Below are 23,290 nucleotides of genomic sequence, written 5' to 3'. Positions count from 1 at the left end.
GCGTTTCTTTTGCCCAACTTGCACCGAGTCGATTCACCAAAAGTTGCTTTTTCGTTTTTCCAACTCTTTTATGCACAGATTCGGCAGAAAATTGAAATGTTTTATATTGTTGTAAAAAGCACACATACATACACAAATACATACATACAAACCAAGTTACATGTGTATGCACGAGTAAGTGCGTTTATGTGCCGGCGGTCTTTCTGTGCCACGATATGCCCAAATACCCATGAATACTATGGCACGCGTATATGTGTGGCTGTGTGGTTGACATAAAATATATGCCACTTAGGCATAAATACTGTGGCGTCTACTGCTCCAACAGCTATGAAAAATGGCCGACATACAGTTGAACACACATACAAACGCATATATTTTATGAAATGTTGCCAAAACACACAATTTCATAAAGGCAATAAAATTGCCAGACTTTATTTAAAGGGCTGTTGCAATGAATCAGCTTTTAGTTGGGGATTATGGCGAGTTATGACGGGTAGGGTGGTGCAGAAGTAATTGGCCGTATGTGCCACTTTTGATATATTCAATTTAAAATTGCTAGTGGCAGTGGTAGATTATTCTCGTGTATTAGTAGAAGATACAAAAAGTCTAAAAAATTATATAAATATTCGATGATAGACCAACAGAATTTGTAGGTTTAAAGGAACTAAATTCGTTTACATTTTGAATCATACAAAACTTTAGATAAACACAACGATCGTACAACCAATTTTTAGGCGTCATATTTTTCAGATTAACTCATTCAGTAAAAATTAAAAAAATCGCACTTGACTGTCAAAAAGTTTCCAAAAGTTTTTGAGTTTTTTAATGTTCAAATCTGGAACAGAAATTCACTGTGACAAGCTGAGCTTAAGGGTGCATGAATTTAACTGGACCCATTTGTTCATATCATTATTTGATATTGATTAGCTAAGGAAAACGGGTGCGATTTAGAGAGCAAAGATAGAGTAGATGATGAGAGCTGATTACCTCCTAGTATTGTGTTCATTTATGAAACTCAGAAATGAACTCACATCATTTGTGGGCAAGCTATGAATTTTATGAGAGTCGGAAGCATGAAGAAGACTAATACAACTATAGCGCATGCTGTGTATACACCAGGTAATCCTCTCGGCGGGTTGTATGCAAAGAAAATAATATTGCTCTTATTGCGAACCGCATGTTCTAGCTGCCTTTGGCTGCTGTGCAATAAGAAGGACTGCAGTATGCAATCAGTGTGAGCGTTCCATATATCTTTTCATAACCTGGTTGAGAAGTGCGAAAATGTATCTTAGGTGAATGAAATTACCAGGCTAGGAATTGCCCAGATGCAGGCGGGTTGAATATTAAGCATAACGCCTTTAAGCGCAAATATATGTCAAAAACACTTAAAAAGCTCTTTACGATATCGAAAGCTCCAACGAAAGTTGTCGTGACAAACATGTTTTGCTTGGTTTGCTGTTTTACAAGATCGCATTTAATTTAAATTCATTTAATTTGTTTACATAGTTCTATCTAATTTCACTCTATTTAATTTCGTTTTATTTCGCTGGAAATAATTAAATTTTTTTCATCTCAGTTAATGAAGCTTCCTTGTAATTTCATTTCAGCGCTGGACATTTTTTGCGGGGGAATTTAAATAACTGTATTTTTTCCATTAAATCACTTCCATCAAAATTGCGTTTCCAATATGTCCATATTTTGATTTTGAAGTTGTTTTAGAGAAATAAATTCAAATGTTTATCATTGAAAATATTAGCAATATTTCTTTAATGTTTCATCCTGAAATATAAAAATTGCATTGCTTTTCCTTTGGGAAAATCCTTATCTGCGTTTGCCCCTGACTTCATTAAATATCATTCGGTTGTATTTAATTTTTTCCTTTCGTTTCATTTCAATTAACATCACTTCATTTTCATCAATTTTGGCATTTCGTTTCGTTGAACTAATTTAATTTCATTTGCTTCATTTCATTTCGTTTCGTTTCATTACATTTTATTTCGTTTAAATTCTTCATCTGATTCATTACATCCAAATTATTTTAATTTCATATCCTTTAATTGTACCTCATTTCGTCTTATTTAATTTCCCCTCAATTGTTTATGTCATCTCATTCCATTTCTTTACATTTAATTCCATTGGATTTTGCTAAATTTTTTCAAATCATTTTATTTCATCTCACTTAATTTTGCATTTCAATTTATAGCGGTTTATTTCTTCATTTCGTGCCATTTCATTTCATCCAGTTTCTTTTCATTTCTTTCATACGATTTTATTTCGTTGCGTTTTCTTTCGCTTCTTCAAATCATCTCCCTAAATCTCATCAGATTGCATTTAATCTCTATGTTTCATTCATTTTACTTCATTTTAATCGAAATCAATAAATTCATTTTGTTTCACTCCGTCAAATCATTTCGTTTCATCTCATTTTATTTCGTTTCATTTTTTCATCTGATTCATTACATTTAAATTAATTTAATTTCATATCCTTTAATTCTACTTCATTTCGCCTTATTTAATTTCTCCTCATTTGTTTATGTCATCTCATTCCATTTCTTTACATTTAATTCCATTGCAATTTGCAAAATTTTTTCAAATCATTTTATTTCATCTCTTTTACTTTTGCATTTCATTCTATACCGGTTTATTTCTTCATTTCGTGCCATTTCATTTCATCCAGTTTCTTTTCATTTCTTTCATACGATTTTATTTCGTTGCGTTTTATTGCGCTTCTTCAAATCATCTCTCTAAATCTCATCAGATTGCATTCAATCTCTTCGTTTCATTCATTTTACTTCATTTCAATCGATATCAATAAATTCATTTTGTTTCACTCCTGCAAATCATTTCGTTTCCCCTCATTTAATTTTGCATTTCAATTCATTTCGTTTCCTTTCATTTCATCCAGTTTCATTTCATTTTATTTAATTTCTGTCATCGCATTTCATTTCATTTCATTTTATTTAATTTCTTTCATCTCATTTCATTTCATTGCATTTTCTCTCAAATATATCTCATGCTGCCGATGCTTCTGCTACCGATTAACGCGCCACCATTGAAACAGCCTATGGCGGCAACTTGTGTCTTTATCTTTGATGTTCAAGTTTCCTTTTACTTGGCGACTGAAAAGTACAATATGTTTTTTTTTTTGTTTTGAAAAATAATTGCAAACGAAACCTTCGCACAAAGTAATCATTCCTATTCCTATAGAAACACGCCATTCGGGTTTTCTGCATGCATCCATCCACATACTGGCTTTCATCAACCACAACCCTAACTCTAACTTACAATTGCCATGCAAATTTATGTATGAGTACATACATACCATACGAGTATAAGCCAGTGGTAACATTAGTAGTGCAACGCCGTCATTCGCCACTTATGTTGCAATTGTGCTTGCGGCACAAGTGTCAATTGCCTTTTGCAAACAAAAACTGCACAAAAATATGTGAAGAAAAAATGTAAGAAGTACGAGTATGAGAGTAACGCTAAAAAAGCGAATAGGAGCGCCTACTTTTGGTTGGCTACTACGTAAGTATGCCCCTTGATTAGCTTAGCATGGTGCTTGTGAACGAAATATTACCGGGCACACACACACCTTTTACGGGGCACAGCAAGTACACTTGAGTATTCATATGAGCAACATTCGCAAACTAATATACTACTACAATCTTACTACCTCTCCTACGGCACTACGTTGGTACTTAAGGTTTATTAGCTTTATAAATGAAAACAAAATAAAAACAAAAACAAAACACTTGGGTACAATGAAATTGATACCCAGCAACAGAGCGCTAGAAATGAGCAAAGGAAAAGCGTATAGCGCAAATCGTAAAATGAGCAAAGTGTGCAGTAACTGAGTGCAATACTGCGTTGCTGATTTCGTGTGAGAAGTGAAATGAGTACATTGCACAACCCTTCATCCCACTTGCTGTGCCATAACATGATTTTAATTAGTTTAATTAAAAGTCCTGAGTGAAGGAAATAACAAATAAGAAAAAAAAAGGCAGCGGCAGTTTGTTGGCCGGTTTTTATTATCTACTCCTTTATTGTTCCAAACTTTTATACCACTTTGCACGTTTACTTTTTTACCGTCTTTTTTTGTCGAAACAGACTTACTTAAAATATTTGAGCCTTTCAAATGCATTAATACCATATTAATACTACTTTTCTCTACAACACTGCCGCATGGAAACTATGTATACGAAAATGCATCGTACCACGAGTACTATTTGCAACTACCCCTACTACTTATTTGCCAACTACAGTGCTTAAATGCAGTCACGACTGGTGAAAGTCATAAAATGTTGTGGCACATTTGGCGCATAGAGCCACTGCAAAAGGGTAGTTAATATTCGTGCCCACATACTCGTAATGCACAAATGTGAGTAGCTGGTAGTAGTAGATAGTAGGCTGGCTTGCAACAATCACTGCATACAAACAAGAAAAGTATTGTACAATAAAAATTTGAAAAAGTTAAACAAACCGCCTAGCAGCGCCTGGCGGAAGTAAAAGCTTATGGGCGGGAAATGGGGCTGGTTCGAGTCTACTTCCTAGCTAATTAAATAAAGCAACCTTGTGAATACTGTAATAGGAGCACGTACAAATACAATGAAACAAACTTCAGCTAACAGCAACACTGTGCATACAAGCTATGAATTCGTGTAAAAGTCTACGTATGTATGCAGTTAGTTACAATGTACTTAGAGTGAGGGAGAATGACAAGCGAGCTGGCATGGCATGGCATGGCAATCCTGTTATAAAAAGGTAGTTAAATTTTAAATACTTAATTAAATGCAAGCAAAGCGGCACATGAAGTTTCGCGTGGCGAGCAGCTGAGCTAAGATTCACTGTTTGAGAAAAATGACAAGACAGCGTTGCACACAAGGGAAAGCACACACATACAAACGTGAAAAAGGCTCCAGGAATGTAGAGTATATTTGGTTTGCTAAAATTTAAGGTAATTATATTAACGCTTTATAGGCGTACATAACGGAATATTTCGAATATGCAGTAAATATGCGAGAAAAGAAGAGTACGGATCTTATTATAACTAAAGAGAGTAAGTGAGTAGGTGCCAGGTTGGTGTAGAACGAAGGAGTGGTGAGCAAACAGGTATATGATTAGATGAGTATGAGTATACTATGAATAGTGTTAACACAATACAAAATGTAATAAAGAGTAAATTTATTTTTTGTGTACGTATGAGGAGCTTTTGGGGCTTGTGAAAAATGATGGGAGATTATAGATTTAGAATAGAGTAAAATATTTTCTTTTTATGGAGTGGTGATTTTGGGATTTATGGAGTAGTTATATGGATTATGCGATCACATTTATGGGAGTATTATTCTAAGTAACAGATAACATATACATAATTATTTATTTACATGTAACGGATATATTTTATGAGTTAAGAAAAACAAAATAAATTAACGATAATTTCAGCTGGCACGGAAGTACTCTCAAGAAAAATACTTTTTTATATAAGTAAACAAGTTTAAAAGCGTTTTCGGAATAAACGGAGAATTATAATTAATATTCATTATTTTCTATTTCTCCGTCCGTCCTTGACTATCTACCCCCTTTCCAGAGCTTTAAATACAATGGTTTCTTTAGCCTGAGTGTTTTAGGAGCCACCAAGTCTCCTGGTGATCCTTGGCTCGACCTTTTCAAATTTCATTTCAATTTCATTATTTTCTTAATCTTTTTTATGGGTCATAATAAGTTTTATTTTTTTTATATTGTATTTTTTTTGATGCCTTGTAATTAACTTCAATATTATTTGGATGGTTTTTTTTATGAATTCTAATTGAAAATTTTTTTTTAGTTTCTGGCGAATTAATATTTATTGATTATGAAGTTTTACTAATTTTAATTCTTGCCTTAATATTTTTTATGGGGTGTAATTAGTTTAAATATTTTGTAATAAATTGTAATTCAAAATATATTTTTTTGACGAACTATGAAATTTTTTTTTGAATTTTAATTGAATAAATTTTATTGTCTCTGGCGAATTAGTATTTACTAATTTTGAGGCATTACTAATTTCCTTACTAGGCTGTAATTATTTTAAATATTTGCTATATTTTCTAATGAATTGTATTTGAAAATATATATTTTTGACAAACTATAATTAATTTTTATTAAATTTTTGTTATTTGATTTTAAATTCTAATAAATTTGAATTGATTTATTTTATTTTATTTATTTCTTTTCTTTTTTGTACGGAGTGTTATTAAGCGTTTCTTTTTAATATTTTTTGACGGGTTATAACTAATTTCGATGTTTCTTTGGTTTGTTTGGATTTTATGAATTATATTAAGTTACATTTTGCTTTTGAACTATAATTAAAGTACTTTTTTAATACTTTGGAATGCATTAAAATTATTAAAATTTTTTTTTATTTTTATTTTTTATTAGTAGTAATTAACTAAAATACTATTCATATTTCATTAATGAATTGTATTTAAAAATACATATTTTGTATGTATAGGGTGGGCCATGTAAAATTTGCTTTTTGAATCGGCTATAAAAAAAAACTAATCAATATTTTTTGAAAGGTTTTTGTTTTATTTTGAAGATTGAACATTGTCATTTATGAATGAAAAATAATATCGTTCAAATGACTGCCACGACAGACTTTACAGTAGGCCATTCGATCAACCCAATTTTTAAGCACATTTTCGATTGTTTGGGCTCCAATTTCATGAATTGCAACTTCGATTTCGTGTTTTAAAGCATCAATCGTCTCTGGATGGTTCGCATAGCATTTGTCCTTAACGGCTTCCCATAAAAAATAGTCCAACGGACTTAAATCACAGTTTCGAGGCGGCCAATTGATATCGGAATTTCGGCTGATAATTCGATTTTCAAAAACGGTAGCCAAAAGTTCGAGCGTAACTTTGGCAGTGTGACAAGTTGCATCGTCCTGTTGAAACCAAATGTCGTCCATGTCATCCTCTTCAATTTTTGGAAACAACTAGTTGAGCATGTCACGGTAACGCTCGCCATTTACTGTAACCGCGGCTCCTCGCTGATTTGCGAAAAAAAATGGCCCGATGATGCCGCCAGACCAAAAACCGCACTAAACAGTGACTCGTTGTGGATGCATTTGCTTCTCTACAGTAACGTGTGGATTTTCTGAGCCCCAAATCCAACAATTTTGCTTATTGACGTAACCTTTAAGTAAATTATGAACACATTTGACATGCCATTTGTGTTACCATTATCAAAAAAAGCAAACGCTATATGGCCCACCCTGTATTTATTATTGATTTCGAATTATAACTATTGTTCTAATTGTTTTTTTTTACTATTAAAAAAATGTTGAGGAGTTATATCTAATATATTATACTCTATTCTATTCTATTCTATTCTATTCTATTCTATTCTATTCTATTCTATTCTATTCTATTCTATTCTATTCTATTCTATTCTATTCTATTCTATTCTATTCTATTCTATTCTATTCTATTCTATTCTATTCTATTCTATTCTATTCTATTCTATTCTATTCTATTCTATTCTATTCTATTCTATTCTATTGTATTCTATTGTATTCTATTGTATTCTATTCTATTCTATTCTATTCTATTCTATTCTATTCTATTCTATTCTATTCTATTCTATTCTATTCTATTCTATTCTATTCTATTCTATTCTATTCTATTCTATTCTATTCTATTCTATTCTATTCTATTCTATTCTATTCTATTCTATTCTATTCTATTCTATTCTATTCTATTCTATTCTATTCTATTCTATTCTATTCTATTCTATTCTATTCTATTCTATTCTATTCTATTCTATTCTATTCTATTCTGTTCTATTCTATTCTGTTCTATTCTGTTCTATTCTATTCTATTCTATTCTATTCTATTCTATTCTTTTCTTTTCTATCATTTGATTTTTTTAATATCTTTGCTGTAATATTATATTTCTTTATTAATTTTTAATTTGCTTTTACGTTTTTATAACTTTTCGTAAATTTTTAGTTTTTATATTTCGTTTATGAATAACAGTTAACTTTATTCATTTTTCTTTTTTAATTTTTCTGTATGAATATTATACTTGTCCTTTTTGTGTCTTGTAAAATAACTAATTTGATTGTTTTTGTTTTCAATCTTCTTTTTATGAGCTATAATTAATTAATTTTTTTAATATTTCGTTTCGACTAATTATTTACTTTCATCAGTTGTGTTTTTTTTTAATATTTTTTATGATAAGATCAATAGATTGTATTTTTTTTATTTGTAATATACTACTTGAGAGTTTTTCCGAGTTGCTGAATTAAAAAGCTAAAATAGTCAAATTAAAAAAAGAACAAGAAAAAAAGGCAAATTCTCTTTATATTGAAATTCATTTTTTTTTCTATTTAAGTTAAATTAAATAAATATCAAGCAAATCATGCTTCTTTTCATTTACGTTTGCGCGCGATTATGCCAATAAAAATTAAAAAAATAGTAACAATTATTACGTACAACCATCCAAAAATTCAATAAATTGGCATTTCAAATTACTAGAATTTAGTTAACCATCAAGAAACTCAACAATTAAGAATTACTAAAAATTTTATTTTGGGCAAGATTTTTTCCTTTTAATTTGTACAAGTAGCGTTTGACTATTTTAGCCTTCAAAATAAATTCGTTTAATTTTTTTTTCGTATACTTACATTTTTACAATCATCGAAGTCCATACAGTGATGCCAATCTTGAACAAACTGCAATGAGAGTAAAATAACTAAAATTAATAATAGAAACAGGAAAATTTAAGAAGAAATATGTAGCATATTTTTGAGAACTTCACAAATTTTAAAACTCACTACTTATGTTAAAGGTTTCACAGGTGCGACCCTATGTACACCTCGACATAATTTAGTATCAGCAGTGATACCACCTCCTAAAACGGCGCTTTTTAAACTCCCGCGTTGCTCATATAAAAGAAAAGAAGAGCCCAACACTAGTCATTCCATTCCATTCGAATGCACAAAAAGCACGCCAGTTCGGTGCTAATGGATTTTTCAGCAGGGGACATACATGGCATGCGTACCTATTCAGCTCTTGCAATGGCTGCTAATAACTAAAAATACATGCAATGAACGTTGAGAGAAGTGCAGCAGTGATTAATATGCGATCGAGTGGATTAACTCCCTCTGAAAGCGACAAAATGGCTTTATTCGCTCCGCACATGACATCTGAAGAGTTGTTATTCCATTTTTATTGACCCACCTAGCTTGGCCCCTCTTAAGGGGCATAGTGAAAGAGATTAAAAGAAATTTGTAAAATTTTAATTTGAAACACTTTTTATGCGCTAATCCGACAGCTTGTGCGTCGCTTCGTAGCCTTGAAGATTTTTATTGAGTGCATCTTTTTTATTTTGAAAATTTTATTGCTTATTTTTTTTTTTTACTTCTTTTATTATCCGTTGAGTAAAATGATTTACCACACACTACTGCAAATACCAGCAGCAACGCACGCCCAAATGAGACAAAAGGGGGCAAGAAGCGGATCACCGCTGCCGTAAAAATGCGTTTGTACTCTATGCATTTTATGTATTTCGCTTTTAATTTTTTTCCTTAACTTGCATTTTACGGTTTTACAGCTTTATTTCTTATGACTATTTGTTACTTCTCTTGTTCTTCTTGTTACTCTTGCCTATCGCCATCTATGGCTCGTAGGCGCGGCAACAAGTCATTCTGCTCAACAACTTAATTCGCTCTGCAATCTTTATAGTTACACACGAACTGGGCGAACGCTTCGAATAAAGGCGTTCAGCTTCAACGCTTTGATCGACGACCGAAAGGGGGACAAAGTACTTTAAAGCGACTATATGTTTCGCCTGAACACCGCCCCTTTCACACACACACACACACACACACATGCATACGCATTTACTTCAGTAAAACGCAAGTCTACTTCACAAATTTGCTTCTTTAATTTCTTTCTTTGTGCGCTTTGTTTGACTTGTATGGCTCAAGTCAGCAATCGTTTTTTACTTTAGCTGCTTTTCTTTCTTATTTTCATTTGTCTTCAGTTGTTTGCTTGATTTATTGTAGAACGAATACGCTTAAGAAACAAAAAACTATCAAATTGATTCATGGCGCGTATTTCGTTTCAGCTTTACTTTAATGCTTCAATTTAGTAATAAGCGAAAAATAATAAAATATTTTAGATACTATACAAAATCTGTGCTGAGCTGCTAATTATGAAGGCGAGCTCATTGGCGCTGCACAGGAAGCTGAAGACATATTTCTGAGTAAAATTTTATTTTAAATTATAATTTTGATATATTTGTTTTGTTGTTGAGTGATTTCACTGCGTGACCACTTCTGAACTCATCTCATGCATGGTTTTGTGCGTGACTTCCATTCGTTGGGCCTAGGGTTCGATGCGCAATATGTATATGGAACATCAAATGATGGAAAAAGTTTCTACTAATAGCGTTTACCTCTCGTAGATAATGACAAACTTGTGAGGGTATTTGAGTCTTTAAAAGCTGTTGATAAAAATAATCTGGCATAAGAGTGAGGGGGTCTGCATTTGTAGGAAAAAATCAAAGATGCACCACAAAGTGAAAGAGAAGCACGTACGACCAAACACCTAGGCAAAAAAATTTTCTTGATAGATAAAGCAAAAAGCAAGGCACACAAAATACTTCCCTGAGGTATGCCAGAGGACGCAGAAGAACGTTGAGATGAGACACTATCAACAGGAATTACACGATGTGTGTTTCTAAGGTAGCAGTGCAGCCAATCAAGAAAAACTGAATGACAACCCAAATATGGAAGTTAATCTCTGGTCGCTAAAGAGATGGCTCGTAATATGGGCCAACTTATGTATGTATTGTACAATAGTTCAGTGGAGCAAAATCTTTTTGCGAGTTGACTAACAAAGTTCCTGTAATTCTCGGCCTGAGGCCCTTAATAGTACTCTTTCTATTATTTTACGGTGGAATTTTTCTTCGCTTCTAAGAAAACGACAGATCTCAAAGGACCATAAGAAGTGAATAATTCAAAAATTATGAAATATACGCATGATTTATGTAGGTAAGAAAATTTGACTAGATTAACATAAGAATAAGAAATCACAGATCATTCATTCAATAATCCTAGGGATTGATTTTTTTTTAGCGCAGGGGCATGGTAAATGAATGCATTATTATCGACTCCTGACCATCAACCCTTTCCAGTTTTTGAATTTCCAAATTAAAATCGTCTCTCTTGCCAACACAGCTGCCAGCTGATATTTGCATCAACAAAAATTTCATTAAGACAAATGTCAATACACGCGGGAATATGCATCTAAGTATGTGTAAGCATGCACACATACTTACATACTCGCGTAGGTACATAATTGTGCACATATCTAAGGCAATTGAAATTTTCATGCTAAAGTAGCTTCTAAGCACCTTAGGGCTATAGACATACCGACATAAGCATGCAACATCCGGTCGCATCATTGATTACCTCGCTCAATGAGCTGGCAGGCGTATCTTCCATTATATAACCTTTCCAATTTCACCTTTTGTGTGTAGCAGCGAAATTTGCATAAATTCAATTACCTCAGACGATTCCCGTCACTTATATACATGCAAAGATACTTACTAGGGATGCCAATTATGAGATCCCGGTGTTTTTCAGATCTCGGAAATTTCGGGATTAACTTTTATCAATGCTGGGATCCCGAACAAATTTAAATGCTGAATTGAAAAAAGTACAAATTTGTTTATTAAAAAATTTTATTATAATAACAGCTACTCCATTTCCATGAAACTTGTGTTAATTTACTTAGTTTCTTACTTTTTTGCCGTTATTAAATTTTGATCTATATTAGAAAACCTTGAAAGATGAATCCCGTGACGAATCGCGAGATCCCGGGACTACTTTAAAAATATCCCGCTAATATTGGCAACCCTAACACATACAGGGTGGCTGATGAAAGCCGCTACCAAAAAAAAATTTAATAATATAACTTTTTTTCTTTTTAAGTTATCTGTTCCATTTTTGTTTTAATTTGCAGATTGATCTTTAAAATTTATTAAAATGGATAACTGGGACACGCAGACAAGAATTTGGATAGTCCGCCGCTATCACGCACTGGAGTCCGTAGTTTTGGTACAGAGAGAGTACAGGCGGATGTTTGGCGGCGATCCCCCGAGCAGATGGACCATAATGAGACTGGAGAATAATTTTTCTGAGCAAGGAACAGTCGCAAGAAGGCCTTATCATCGAAACCCACCAGTTCGGACGGAGGAAACGATCGCTGCTGTAGCTGCAGCTATACAAAGCAATCCAAGGGTTTCAACAAGAAGCTTATCTGCTCAACTTGGTGTCAGCCGACAGTCTTTGCAAACAATAATGCACAAAGATTTAGACTTATTTCCCTACAAAATTCAAATGGTTAACAAACTGAATGCAGCAGACTTGCCGATTCGCTTGGAATTTTGCCAGAATATCCTGCAAATGGTGGAAGAAGACCAAAACATGTTAAACTGCCTTTTCATGTCTGATGAGGCCCATTTCGATTTAAACGGCAATGTGAACAAACAAAATTGCCGAATATGGAGTACTTCTAACCCACAGATACTCCACGAGACGGAATTGCATCCTCTTCGTGTGACAGTGTGGTGTGCGGTTTCTTCACGCTGTATTGTCGGGCCTTATTTTTTTGAAGAAAATGGTCACACCGTTACGGTTACTGGAGACCGTTATTTGAAAATGCTGAAAGAATTTTCCTATCCTGAACTACGCCGAAAGAGAATTCCTTTCAACTCTGTGTGATTTCAACAAGATGGGGCAACGTCTCACATAGCCCAGACTGTTATGACAGAGTTGCGACGAAAATTTCCCAATAAACTGATTTCAAGAAACTCCGAATTTCGTTGGCCCCCCAGGTCGCCTGACCTTACTGCACCTGACTTTTTCTTGTGGGGTTTATGTAAACAAGAAGTTTATAAAACAAAGCCAACAAATTTGGATGAACTAAAACAATCCATTCGGGCAACAATTGCGGCTATTCCTGTCGCAACTCTCAAAGTAGCAATGAACAACTTTTAAACTAAGATGCCGCACTTGTGTCAACGAGCATGGGGGGCATTTAAATTCAATTATTTTTAAAACTAGTTAAGCTACATTTAATAAAATTTACATTACATTAAAATAAAAAAAAGTTATTTGAGTTTCTTAATGTAGCAAAATTCATCAGCCACCCTGTATTTGCAACAGTCGGCCACACAACCGCACAGCCGCACATCTGGGCGCATTTTGAGAGAAATTTGAATGAGAGAAAAAAATTTGAATAAAATATTATTACAAAATGCGAGCAGACATGCTTATAAATAATTTTATGCAATCTCGTACACACACACACACATACGCACATTAATAATTATGAAGAAGCAAACATTTGCTATGCAGTGGTGAAAGGTAGGAAGTGCCCATGGGGATATATTCAAACCAGTTGGTTGACGACCGGTGCGACCCATGCAGTAAATCTCATTTACAAATAGTTGAAATTGAAACTGAAGCAACAACGCAAGCAAACGCTAAAAGGCTAACACGAACTATGTAGATATGTTTGTGTTGCAATGAAATAAAACGGAAAAAACTAGTAAATGACATGAATCGCTACTTCCACAACAGCTCAGCTGGGCTCAGCCCCTATGTGGCATGTTGGACAATGTAAAGTGCTGATGATGACTTCGCTGCGCCAAAACAATTGTAACACACAATGCTTTGTTCTACTTTGCTATGCATACTTTGGTTGTTGTTGTTGTTGTGGTTGTTGTTGTTGTTGTCACTGTTGTTCCTCATTTGGTTGATGACCTACCGCAGTGAACAGCGACACATTTGCTTGAGGCGGAGACATTTGAAGAAAGACAAATGAAAAATGGACGAAGAAGCAGCGAACAAAGGCAGAATGACAATGATTATGAGTAAAACTACTGAACACTGAGGTAAATACTATAGCACACACACACACACACACACACACGCACCCATACATATATCCACAATTTAAAGGAAAATGACACAGCAAAGATGGTGGCAATTGTCAACCGAAGCGCAACTACCAACCAATTTTTAAAAGAGACGCAAAGGTCAGCAGCAGTTCAGCTTGAGTTATGGCTGCCACAAGCGGTCACAAGCCGCCAACAGAAGTCGATAAAGAAATTTATACATACATATGTACGTATGCTCAACATTGATTTGCTGGATAATCATGCGCATAATAGCGGTAATAAAATTGTGAAAAACAAAATATTTAACCAAAGAATATCTCAACTCATAAAAGTGTGTACGAAAGTAAAACAAAAAAGAGCTGGCATGCCTTTAATGATGGTAAGGAAAACGTATAGGGCAGGACACATCAAAGGAATTACTTGCAACCTGCATCTGTAAAGGTTGGCTTGGCCTTTCAGCAGCCAGCCAAAGCTGGCCAACAAAAGGATCAACGCCAACAAAGCCGCAGCTATAATAATTTCAAGAGCTGCACCATAAAATTTTTTCAGAAATGACATAGCGGTGGGCCTGCTGTGCTGCTATGCTGCAGTTGCAGTTTCAGTAGCACTTTCCATCGCTGTCATTGCTTCAACCATCCCAGCTGCTATACGTTTTTTGTACTTTTGTATTTTTTGCTGTTTTTTATTTCTCCAGCTGTTCGAGTTCATGTTTGCCTGCATGGCGTTTTTTGTTGACGCCTTAGGAATAGTAATGAGCGTTCCAGTTGTGCTAGCCTGAGCTGACAGAGAGCCAAGCTGAGCTTGAGCATGGGAAATAAGTACCAGTTCTTTTGCGCGTGTCTTACAATTAAAACAAGAAGAGCAATGAACGGCGAAGTTCTAAAAAATGTGGAATAAAATTCGCTTTCATTCATTCTTTGCGTAAGTATAAGTCAAGGAGTAGTCCGTCTAGTATTTGGAATTTAAACTGACGGTATTTTCGACTTTGATTGCCCGAAAAACATTTAGTTTATGGTCAGATTTTTACAAAAGCATCGCTTTTCGCTTGAGTAAAGTTTAACCAATGGGCTGGAGAACGCATTGTTGAAGGTAAGCGTTTTCTACCGAAAAACCAGCTGTTCATTCAAACAAAAACATTTCGGAGTCGGAAAATCTACACGTCATCAAGTTGAAGACAAGTGCGGATTTTAGCCGAATGAACTGCTTTATTTCTGGTATACGTCATGATGTTCTTGCACAAATAGAGGGACTTAGAGTTGTATGTCACCTCCAAACGATAAATGACTTTTTTATAAGAACCTTTTTATGGCATAAATAGACTCGGAGGTTGGCAATTGATTGTCATGGGGCGACAGTTTTTAGAAAAAACACATCTTATTAATTGGTGTTTCATGCCCACAGTGTTTCTGCGGCCACGGTGGAGGATTATATAGACGAAATTTGATTTCGGCGTTATGTGCCACATAGCCAACCTTAACTTCGATCGTTTGCGCACTCACTTTGTCAGCCGAATAATGAGCCGAAGCAGTGATGTAAATGGGTCGCCTTGAAGCTGTGATTTGACACAATTAGACTATGTTTTGAAAAGCCGTCGTTAAGAATGAATATTCCACCAAACATCCAGTGATAGTTGAAGAGCTCTTCTTCTTCTTAATTGGCGTGATAACCGCTTACGCGATTTTGGCCGAGTTTAACAAAGCGCGCCAGTCGTTTCTTTCTCGTGCTAACCGGCGCTAATTAGACACACCAAGTGAAGCCAAGTCCTTCTCCACCTGATCTTTCCAACGCAGAGGAGGCCTTCCTCTTCCTCTGCTACCACCAGCTGGTAACGCATCGAATACTGTCAAAGTCGGAGCGTTTGTATCCATTCGGACGACATGACCCAGCCAACGTAGCCGCTGGATCTTTATTCGCTGCGCTATGTCTATGTCGTCGTAAAGCTCATACAGCTCATCGTTTCATCATCTGCAATATTCGCCGTTGCCAACGTGCAAAGCCCCAAAAAATCTTCCGCAGAATCGTTCAAGAGTAGAAACATAAAATAAAGTTGTAATGGCGGTAAAGTACCGAAAATCACAAATATTTCCTGAAAAATTTTGTTAGCAGAATGGCCTACTGTAAAGGCAGCTGTGAAACTCATTTGAACACAATTGCATTCCATATAAAAATTTACTCTTTCCAAAAAAAAACAAAAAAATTTCTGCAAAAACTTTAGGTTGAATTCCAAAATTCTGGACGACTTTAAAGTTATGGCTAGTAGTGGCTCTCCAAGGTGTATGAGCTTACAGTAAGTGAATTTCCACATAAGAACTGTTAACGCGATTTTCAGCCAACCCATAAAACTTGTAGTCCGCGTCTTCTATAAATCCCATCTTACCAAGATGGTAACCTAACCCATGGTAGGCCACCAGTAAGAGTGCTTAGATTCAGGCGATTCAGCTGTGGATGTCGAGAAGCACCCATGAACCTTCCTGCTTGTCTTTTCACCACTATACGATTCCTTTCCTTTTCCTATTAACTTTGCAGTTTACTTCGTGTATATTCAGTCACTAAAATCCCCGATCGTTTTATGTTTTTATGCCTATTTTCTTTCCTAGCAGTTGGCTATGCGAAATTATATGTGTACGTTTTAACGTCCTTCTGCGGAGCATATGGTTCGACAAATGGGCACTGATATGCTTTTTCAGAACTTTTTTGGTACGTTTAGTACTCGTACAATCCAATTTGTATCTATCATCCACTTCTCGCGTTTATTACTACTCTGCTTAGTTTTACTACCCGTTTTTTACGTATTTTTTGTGAATTGTTTTTTACCGCCATTTTCCGCACTTACTGCTCCAAATATAATATTTACTTTCATTTACCCGCAAACTTCGCTCCTTTTAGGCTCTCACTTTTCGTTTTACCGGTTTAGCCTCTCGAGCTCCTGCTATCATTTATTTGGTTTTCTTTGTTTTATATTTTTTTGCAATATTTATACGGCTTGAAATAACAATTAAATGCATTTTTGCCAACTTTTCACTGCATTTCCGACGAAAAGTAAAATGCAATAAATTCTGGAATTTCACAAAAGCAAGCCTAGTTGACTGTCGGCAATCTAAGTGTGTATGTATGCAAGTGTATATGTATGCGGGTATACTTTGTAATCAATTATACAACTACACATTTTTCTAAGAACCCACAGGGAAGCGTCCTGATCAAATTTTTTAAGCTAAATTTTCCCAAAAATTGAGAAGAAGAAATTTAGAGGAAATAATGCAAGGTGTCATCGTATTTTTAAATAGTTCTAATTTTAATTTTAAATATTTCTAATATATTCCATTTGTTTATTGTTCGCTGTTGACTTTTTCGTAGAATAAACTGTGCTTCTGATATCCTGTGTTTACAGAGTGAGTGATTTAAATAATCTTGTTAAATAGTTCGTGCGATGATAATACATCAGTTATCGTTAAATATTAAAACATCTTGTCACTAAAATTTTTTTAAAAACACCTTTCTATCATTTTATAATATTTTAAATAAGCAGGGTTCAGTTTTTGACTCAGGCTTCTCATTTGTATACCGAGTCTGTCAAGTGCTTCCAAAAGCGTATAGTAACCGAAAGTAAGCGAAAAGTTTTAAAGACACCTACAATCGTAAATTCTTATTTAATTCTTTGGTCCACTCACAATTAGAATAAGCCTATATTACTTGGAGTCCACTTTATAATACTCATCTTATTAGATTTGAGTGAGTCCAATAAAAATTTCTCCATTTCGCTCTTAAAACTCTCGTTTTTTCTGATCCGTTGCCATTCTATTATTCTCAATGTAAATTCTTATAAGCCTGCAATATCTTAAAAGAAAGAAGATCAATACATTTGCTTATAGTTGCTTGTGATCTTGTCTCTGGGTTAATTGGTTGCCCAGACCTGGTTGAGCAGATAAGTTTAAATGCGCCTCTAAGATTCTTGTGTTTTAATTACGAGGGCGAGTCAATAAGTCCGTGACTTTTTGTATTTCTGACCTCTGAAATGACAGTCGACCACAGACGCAATCGTGTAACAACTTCACAGGAAGGTTTGGCGTTGTTTAATCGCAATATGGAGGAGTTTTTGCGCCGTTTTGTAACCGTGGACGAAACATGGATCCATCACCACACACCAGAGACCAAACAACAGTCGAAACAGTGGGTTTCCAAGGGTGAATCGACTTAATAAGCACACGAAGTTTAGTTTTTTCCATTTTCACCTCAAATTACTGGGTAGTCTGATAAAGGTAACTGTAAAACACAAACTAACTGACGCAGCACGTTCAAATTTTGACAGGAGTCAACTGGCAGATGCCGGTTGACAGGAGCAGTATTTCTTTTTCAGTAAAGAGGTCAGAAATACAAAAAGTCACGGACTTATTGACCCGCCCTCGTATTTTTCTTTTAATGTGCCTGTTACTAGAGCCAACTACTTTTCTTTTACTCCAGTTGCTAGAGTATTATTTGATTTTGAAACTATTTCAAAGGGGTCAGTTATTTACTTACATTAATATACCGAGCTTGACTCACAGAAATATGAATAAAAACTACTCAAGTTAAGAACATCATTCCATTTATATGCAAGTAGTACCTGTAAGAGCTGGTCACGAATTTAGCAGTGTCAAGAGTAGTTTGTATTTAAATGAAAATAAGAACAAAATATAGAAGAGAAAAACCAACTAAACTAACTGAATTTTTAGTTGAAAGCCATTCATCATCATTACTTCTGTTATGTTGGATTTATAGAGCTGTTTCCTATACACGAATTTCTTTTATGAATTGGAGTTATGCCAATCCAGAAAAACGATGGCAAACACAATAGCATTACCACCGCTGTGCTTAACAGAGACTAGTATGTGATGTGCATCTTTCTGTGTTCTCGTAGACGCCAGACATAATTCCATCGGATTCAAAATGACAGAACTTCGATTCGTCACCCCACAAAATTATTTTCCAAAGTCTCTTTGGCGAACAAAAGTCTAAATTTTTCATTATTTCTTGTAATTTTTTTTTATTTAATCGCCTCCTAATTGTTTTGGAGCACAGAGTAATGCCATATCTTGATAACATTTCACTCTGGATAGCTCCGGAATTTTTAAATGGGTCTGCCAATGAAGCTTTGCATATCAACTCATTTTTTCTATAGGTGGTTTTTCGCGCGTTGTGTTGTTGTTCCTTTTTTGCGTTACCATATTTCTGAATATGTTTAAGTGTATTATAAGCAATGCTTCGATATTTCCAATATTGTGTTTCCAGATGATTTTAGGTGCTGAGTATGGTGTTGCAGCGCTTCATAGCAACAGGATTCTTAAGATAATTTATAACAAAGTGCTTACGGAAGTGCTTTAATGGTAAAACTTATCAAAGAATTTCAATCAGATAAATTAAGCAACGTAGAAATAAGTTTCTGAGTACCTGAGCTTAATTCGAGTCCAGCTCGAACTGGTACTACTCGCTTGTAAACGAGTTTTATGACGGAGCGAAGAATATATCAAGCACCGATAATTGCGGTACACGTTCACTACTTAGTAAATAACTTTCGAAGAAACATGATGTTAGTAATAATTAAGTATGATAAGAAGAAAAACTACAGAGAACTATGAACTATGGCGTAGAGTTCTCAATTCGCTACGACCACTGTATTAATTGTTGAAATATTCACAAAAAAATATTTGTAGCGAAATATCATTAAACAGCGACGTAAACTTACGAATCGGTTCGTTTAAGCCATATGTTGTTGTATAACACTTTATGAAAAGTAGGGACTTATATCTTAGAGGCCTGGGTGAATGTTATAAGCAAAGGACAATTCAGGTGAATCGGTCTATAATATGAAATGTCTTTTACAAAGATAATATCATGATTTTTTATCTGTTTAAAAGGCTTAGTAAGTCCGCTGTAGCCGAATGGGTTGGTGCGTGATTACTATTCGGAATTCACAGAGAGAACGTTGGTTCGATTCTCGGTGAAACCAAGAATTAATAAAAACATTTTTCTAATAGCGGTCGCCCCTCGGCAGTCAAGGGCAAACCTCCGAGTGTATTTCTGCCATGAAAAAGCTCCTCATAAGAATATCTGCCGTTCGGAGTCGGCTTGAAACTGTAGGTCTCCCCATTTGTGGAACAACATCAAGACGCACACCACAAATAGGAGGAGGAGCTCGGTCAAACACCCAAAAAGGTTGTACGCGCCAATTATATATAAGTCCAAAATTCGACAACGGAGAGTATATGTTGGTATGTTATCATGAAAAAATAGAGAGAAATGAGGAGCAAATTTAGTAACAAATTTTTTCGATACAGCCTACGAATCTTATACAAAGCATTCAAACTCAAGGTCGTACTAGGCATGAAAAGGTTCTTTATAGGGTCAGCAGCTCAATAAATTCTTGGGAGCTCTGTCTCATAAATTCGTTTTGAATCGGCAGCGGAAATGTGGTACTTTCGAGGTATACAAGGTTGCCCATATTCGACGGACCCATCTGGCAATCCTGTATCTTTTGACAGAACATCAGATCGCTTAATGACACACCGCGTTGGAAACGTCAGTCCAAGCAGATTTTTACCATGGAACAGTACACGCCACGCGAGCGCTCTCAAATTGTTGAAATTTACATTCAACAAAAGAAGTCATAAAAAATTAAATAATGTAAAAAGTGTGCCTTCTAAGAACACCATTAAACGTTTGTACGAAAGCTTTTCGACTGGTGATGTTCTTTCTAATCCAAAGAGGCCAAATCAAAACCGACTAAGGCGATCGGAAGAGAATATTGCTCTTGTACGGGCCAGTGTTGAGACGTCGCCAAGGACATCCCAAAATCGCCGTTCTCAGCAGTTGGGCATTGCTCGGACCACTTTACAACGAATTATCCGCATTGATTTGCATTTATTCCCGTATATATTAAGATTCAATTGACGCAAAGATTGTTGCCTGCGGACAGGTCTCGTCGATTGGAATGGGCCCAAAGAGTCATCGAAATCCGTCGGGTTCGTCGAATATGGGCAACCCAGTAGAGAACTATATTGAGAAGAAGTACACAATTTAATCTCTTTTTATTTCACAGTTGTACCCCGAGTTTTTTCGTATCTGCACCCCATTCGGCATTCTCAATCCGGCGGTTTTAGTGTAGATGTGTGCGCAAGATGTATTATTATATCCGGTCAAGTATTCTGCAGTAAGGTCTAGAATTAATTGAAATAAAATTTCGTGTTTTTTTTTTTTAAACAATTACACTATTCGATTAGAATTTATTTATTTAAGCCAGTTGGCAGAAAATATTACTACTTTTTTTTAATATTTGTTCCGTGTACTCTTAGCGCTTTTGAATAGCGCAAATTTCGATAGGCAAATACTTTAATGTCCGTACATGTGCCCTCGTACATGAACATTTTTACATTTGATATTTTCTAATATGTGCCATATACGTACTTACTTTGAATGCAACAATACCATTGTGTAATAATGAATCTCTTTTCCAAACATTAAAAGGTGAATGCCATCTGAGCAAAAAATTTATGAGTGAATGAATGAATGGGAGCTGCTCAGCTCAGCAGAAATACATACGTCTACATACGTATGTATAGACGAAGTAATGCTAGTGTGTTAACGTTGCGTATGTTTTATATGTGTGTGTGTGTATGTAGTATTTGTATGAGCATGTAATTTATGAGGTCACATAGCAGAGAGGTAAAATAGTGGCAGCAGCGGCTGCAGAACTTAACCCAAAGAAATGCATGACTTGTATGTATGTATGTAATAGGACTATGAATAAGTTCGTGCGGTTTTTTTTCGAAATTTGAAACTTTATTGACGTAAAATGGTTACAAATTTAATATTCAAAATATTGTCCATCGCTTACTACTACTTTTTCCCATCTTTCTGGCAATTCACGGATTCCCTTTGTGAAAAATTCGGTCGGTTTTGCCGCAATCCACGAATCGATCCATTTTTTGACTTCATCGTAATTACGGAAGTGCTGGTCAGCCAGGCCATGTTGCATCGATCGGAAGAGATAGTAATCGGATGGCGCAAGGTCTGGACTATACAGCGGGTGGGGTAGGACATCCCATTTGAGCGTTTCTAAGTATGTTTTGACCACTTGTGCAACATGTGGCCGAGCATTGTCATGTTGCAAAATAACTTTGTCGTGTCTATCGGCGTATTGCGGCCGTTTTTCTCGCAGTGCTCGGCTCAAACGCATCAATTGTCGTCGGTAGACATCCCCCGTAATCGTTTCATTCGGTTTCAGTAGCTCATAATACACAACACCCAGCTGGTCCCACCAGATACACAGCATAACCTTCAGGCCATGAATATTCTGCGCCGACGTCGATGTTGAAGCATGGCCAGGGTATCCATACGTTGCCCGACGTTTTGGATTGTCGTAATGGACCCACTTTTCATCGCCAGTCACAATTCGATGCAAAAAACCCTTTCTTTTGTGCCGTTGAAGCAGTTGTTCGCATGCCATAAAACGGCGTTCAACGTCTCTTGGCTTCAATTCATACGGCACCCAATGGCCTACCTTTCGGATCATTCCCATGGCTTTTAAACGTTTGGAAATGGTTGATTGATCAACTCCCAAAGTTTTTGCAACCTCTTCTTGCGTTTGAGCCGGATCTTGATCGAGCAATTCCTCCAATTCGGTATCCATGAACTTTGGCGGCGCACCCTCGCGTTCTTCGTCTTCCAAGCCAAAATCACCACTTTTAAAGCGTGCAAACCACTTCTGGCACGTTCGCTCAGATAGAGCATGCTCACCATAAACTTCCACCAAGATACGATGACTTTCGGCTGCTTTTTTCTTCATATTAAAATAATGAAGAAGAATTCCCCGCAAAAACACATTATTTGGCACGAAATTCGACATTTTCAAGTGTGGTAAAAATATTGTTGTTTACGCTTCAAATAAAAAACTTATACTGACGTTTGTGCCTTACGACAGTAGCTCTCCAATGAATGTTTGGAAATGTGGATCGATGGAATAATAATCAAGTTACGCCATCTGTTGTAAAACCGCGCGAACTTATTCATAGTCCTATTATTTGTGCTATTATGCATTTTGCTTGTCCAAAATATTAATACGTACAAAAGTCTCACAGTACTTAACAATTCACACAAAAACACACTCACACACACACACATAAAAGAATCCTTACAACAAAGTACTTTTCTAAGGCTCTCCAACAGTAACTGTATTGTACAAGAAATGAAAGGAAATAAAAGTGAAAAAAAATTTGCTTTTATGAAATACCACCCTGCTCCCTATAACCTGAGTAGTAGGTGATTATTTAAAAGAAACACACACACACGCACACGCGCATAT

The 23,290-nt window shown here is 35.4% G+C and overlaps 1 protein-coding gene across 2 annotated transcripts in view; it reads right to left on the bottom strand.

The window, feature by feature from the left end:
* LOC128858282 (uncharacterized) overlaps nucleotides 1–23,290 on the bottom strand; it is a 145,746-nt gene that overhangs the window by 55,891 nt on the left and 66,565 nt on the right. For both annotated transcript variants that reach the window (XM_054094432.1, XM_054094433.1), the window contains exon 2: nucleotides 8,669–8,716. In XM_054094432.1, the coding sequence (XP_053950407.1) occupies nucleotides 8,669–8,716 (48 nt within the window). The remainder of the gene's footprint in view (nucleotides 1–8,668; nucleotides 8,717–23,290) is intronic.

This window comes from Anastrepha ludens, chromosome 3, assembly GCF_028408465.1.
Source record: "Anastrepha ludens isolate Willacy chromosome 3, idAnaLude1.1, whole genome shotgun sequence".
NCBI lineage: Eukaryota > Metazoa > Arthropoda > Insecta > Diptera > Tephritidae > Anastrepha > Anastrepha ludens.
The sequence above is the reverse complement of the archived record's forward strand: the minus strand, read 5'-3'. Positions and strand labels throughout refer to the sequence as shown.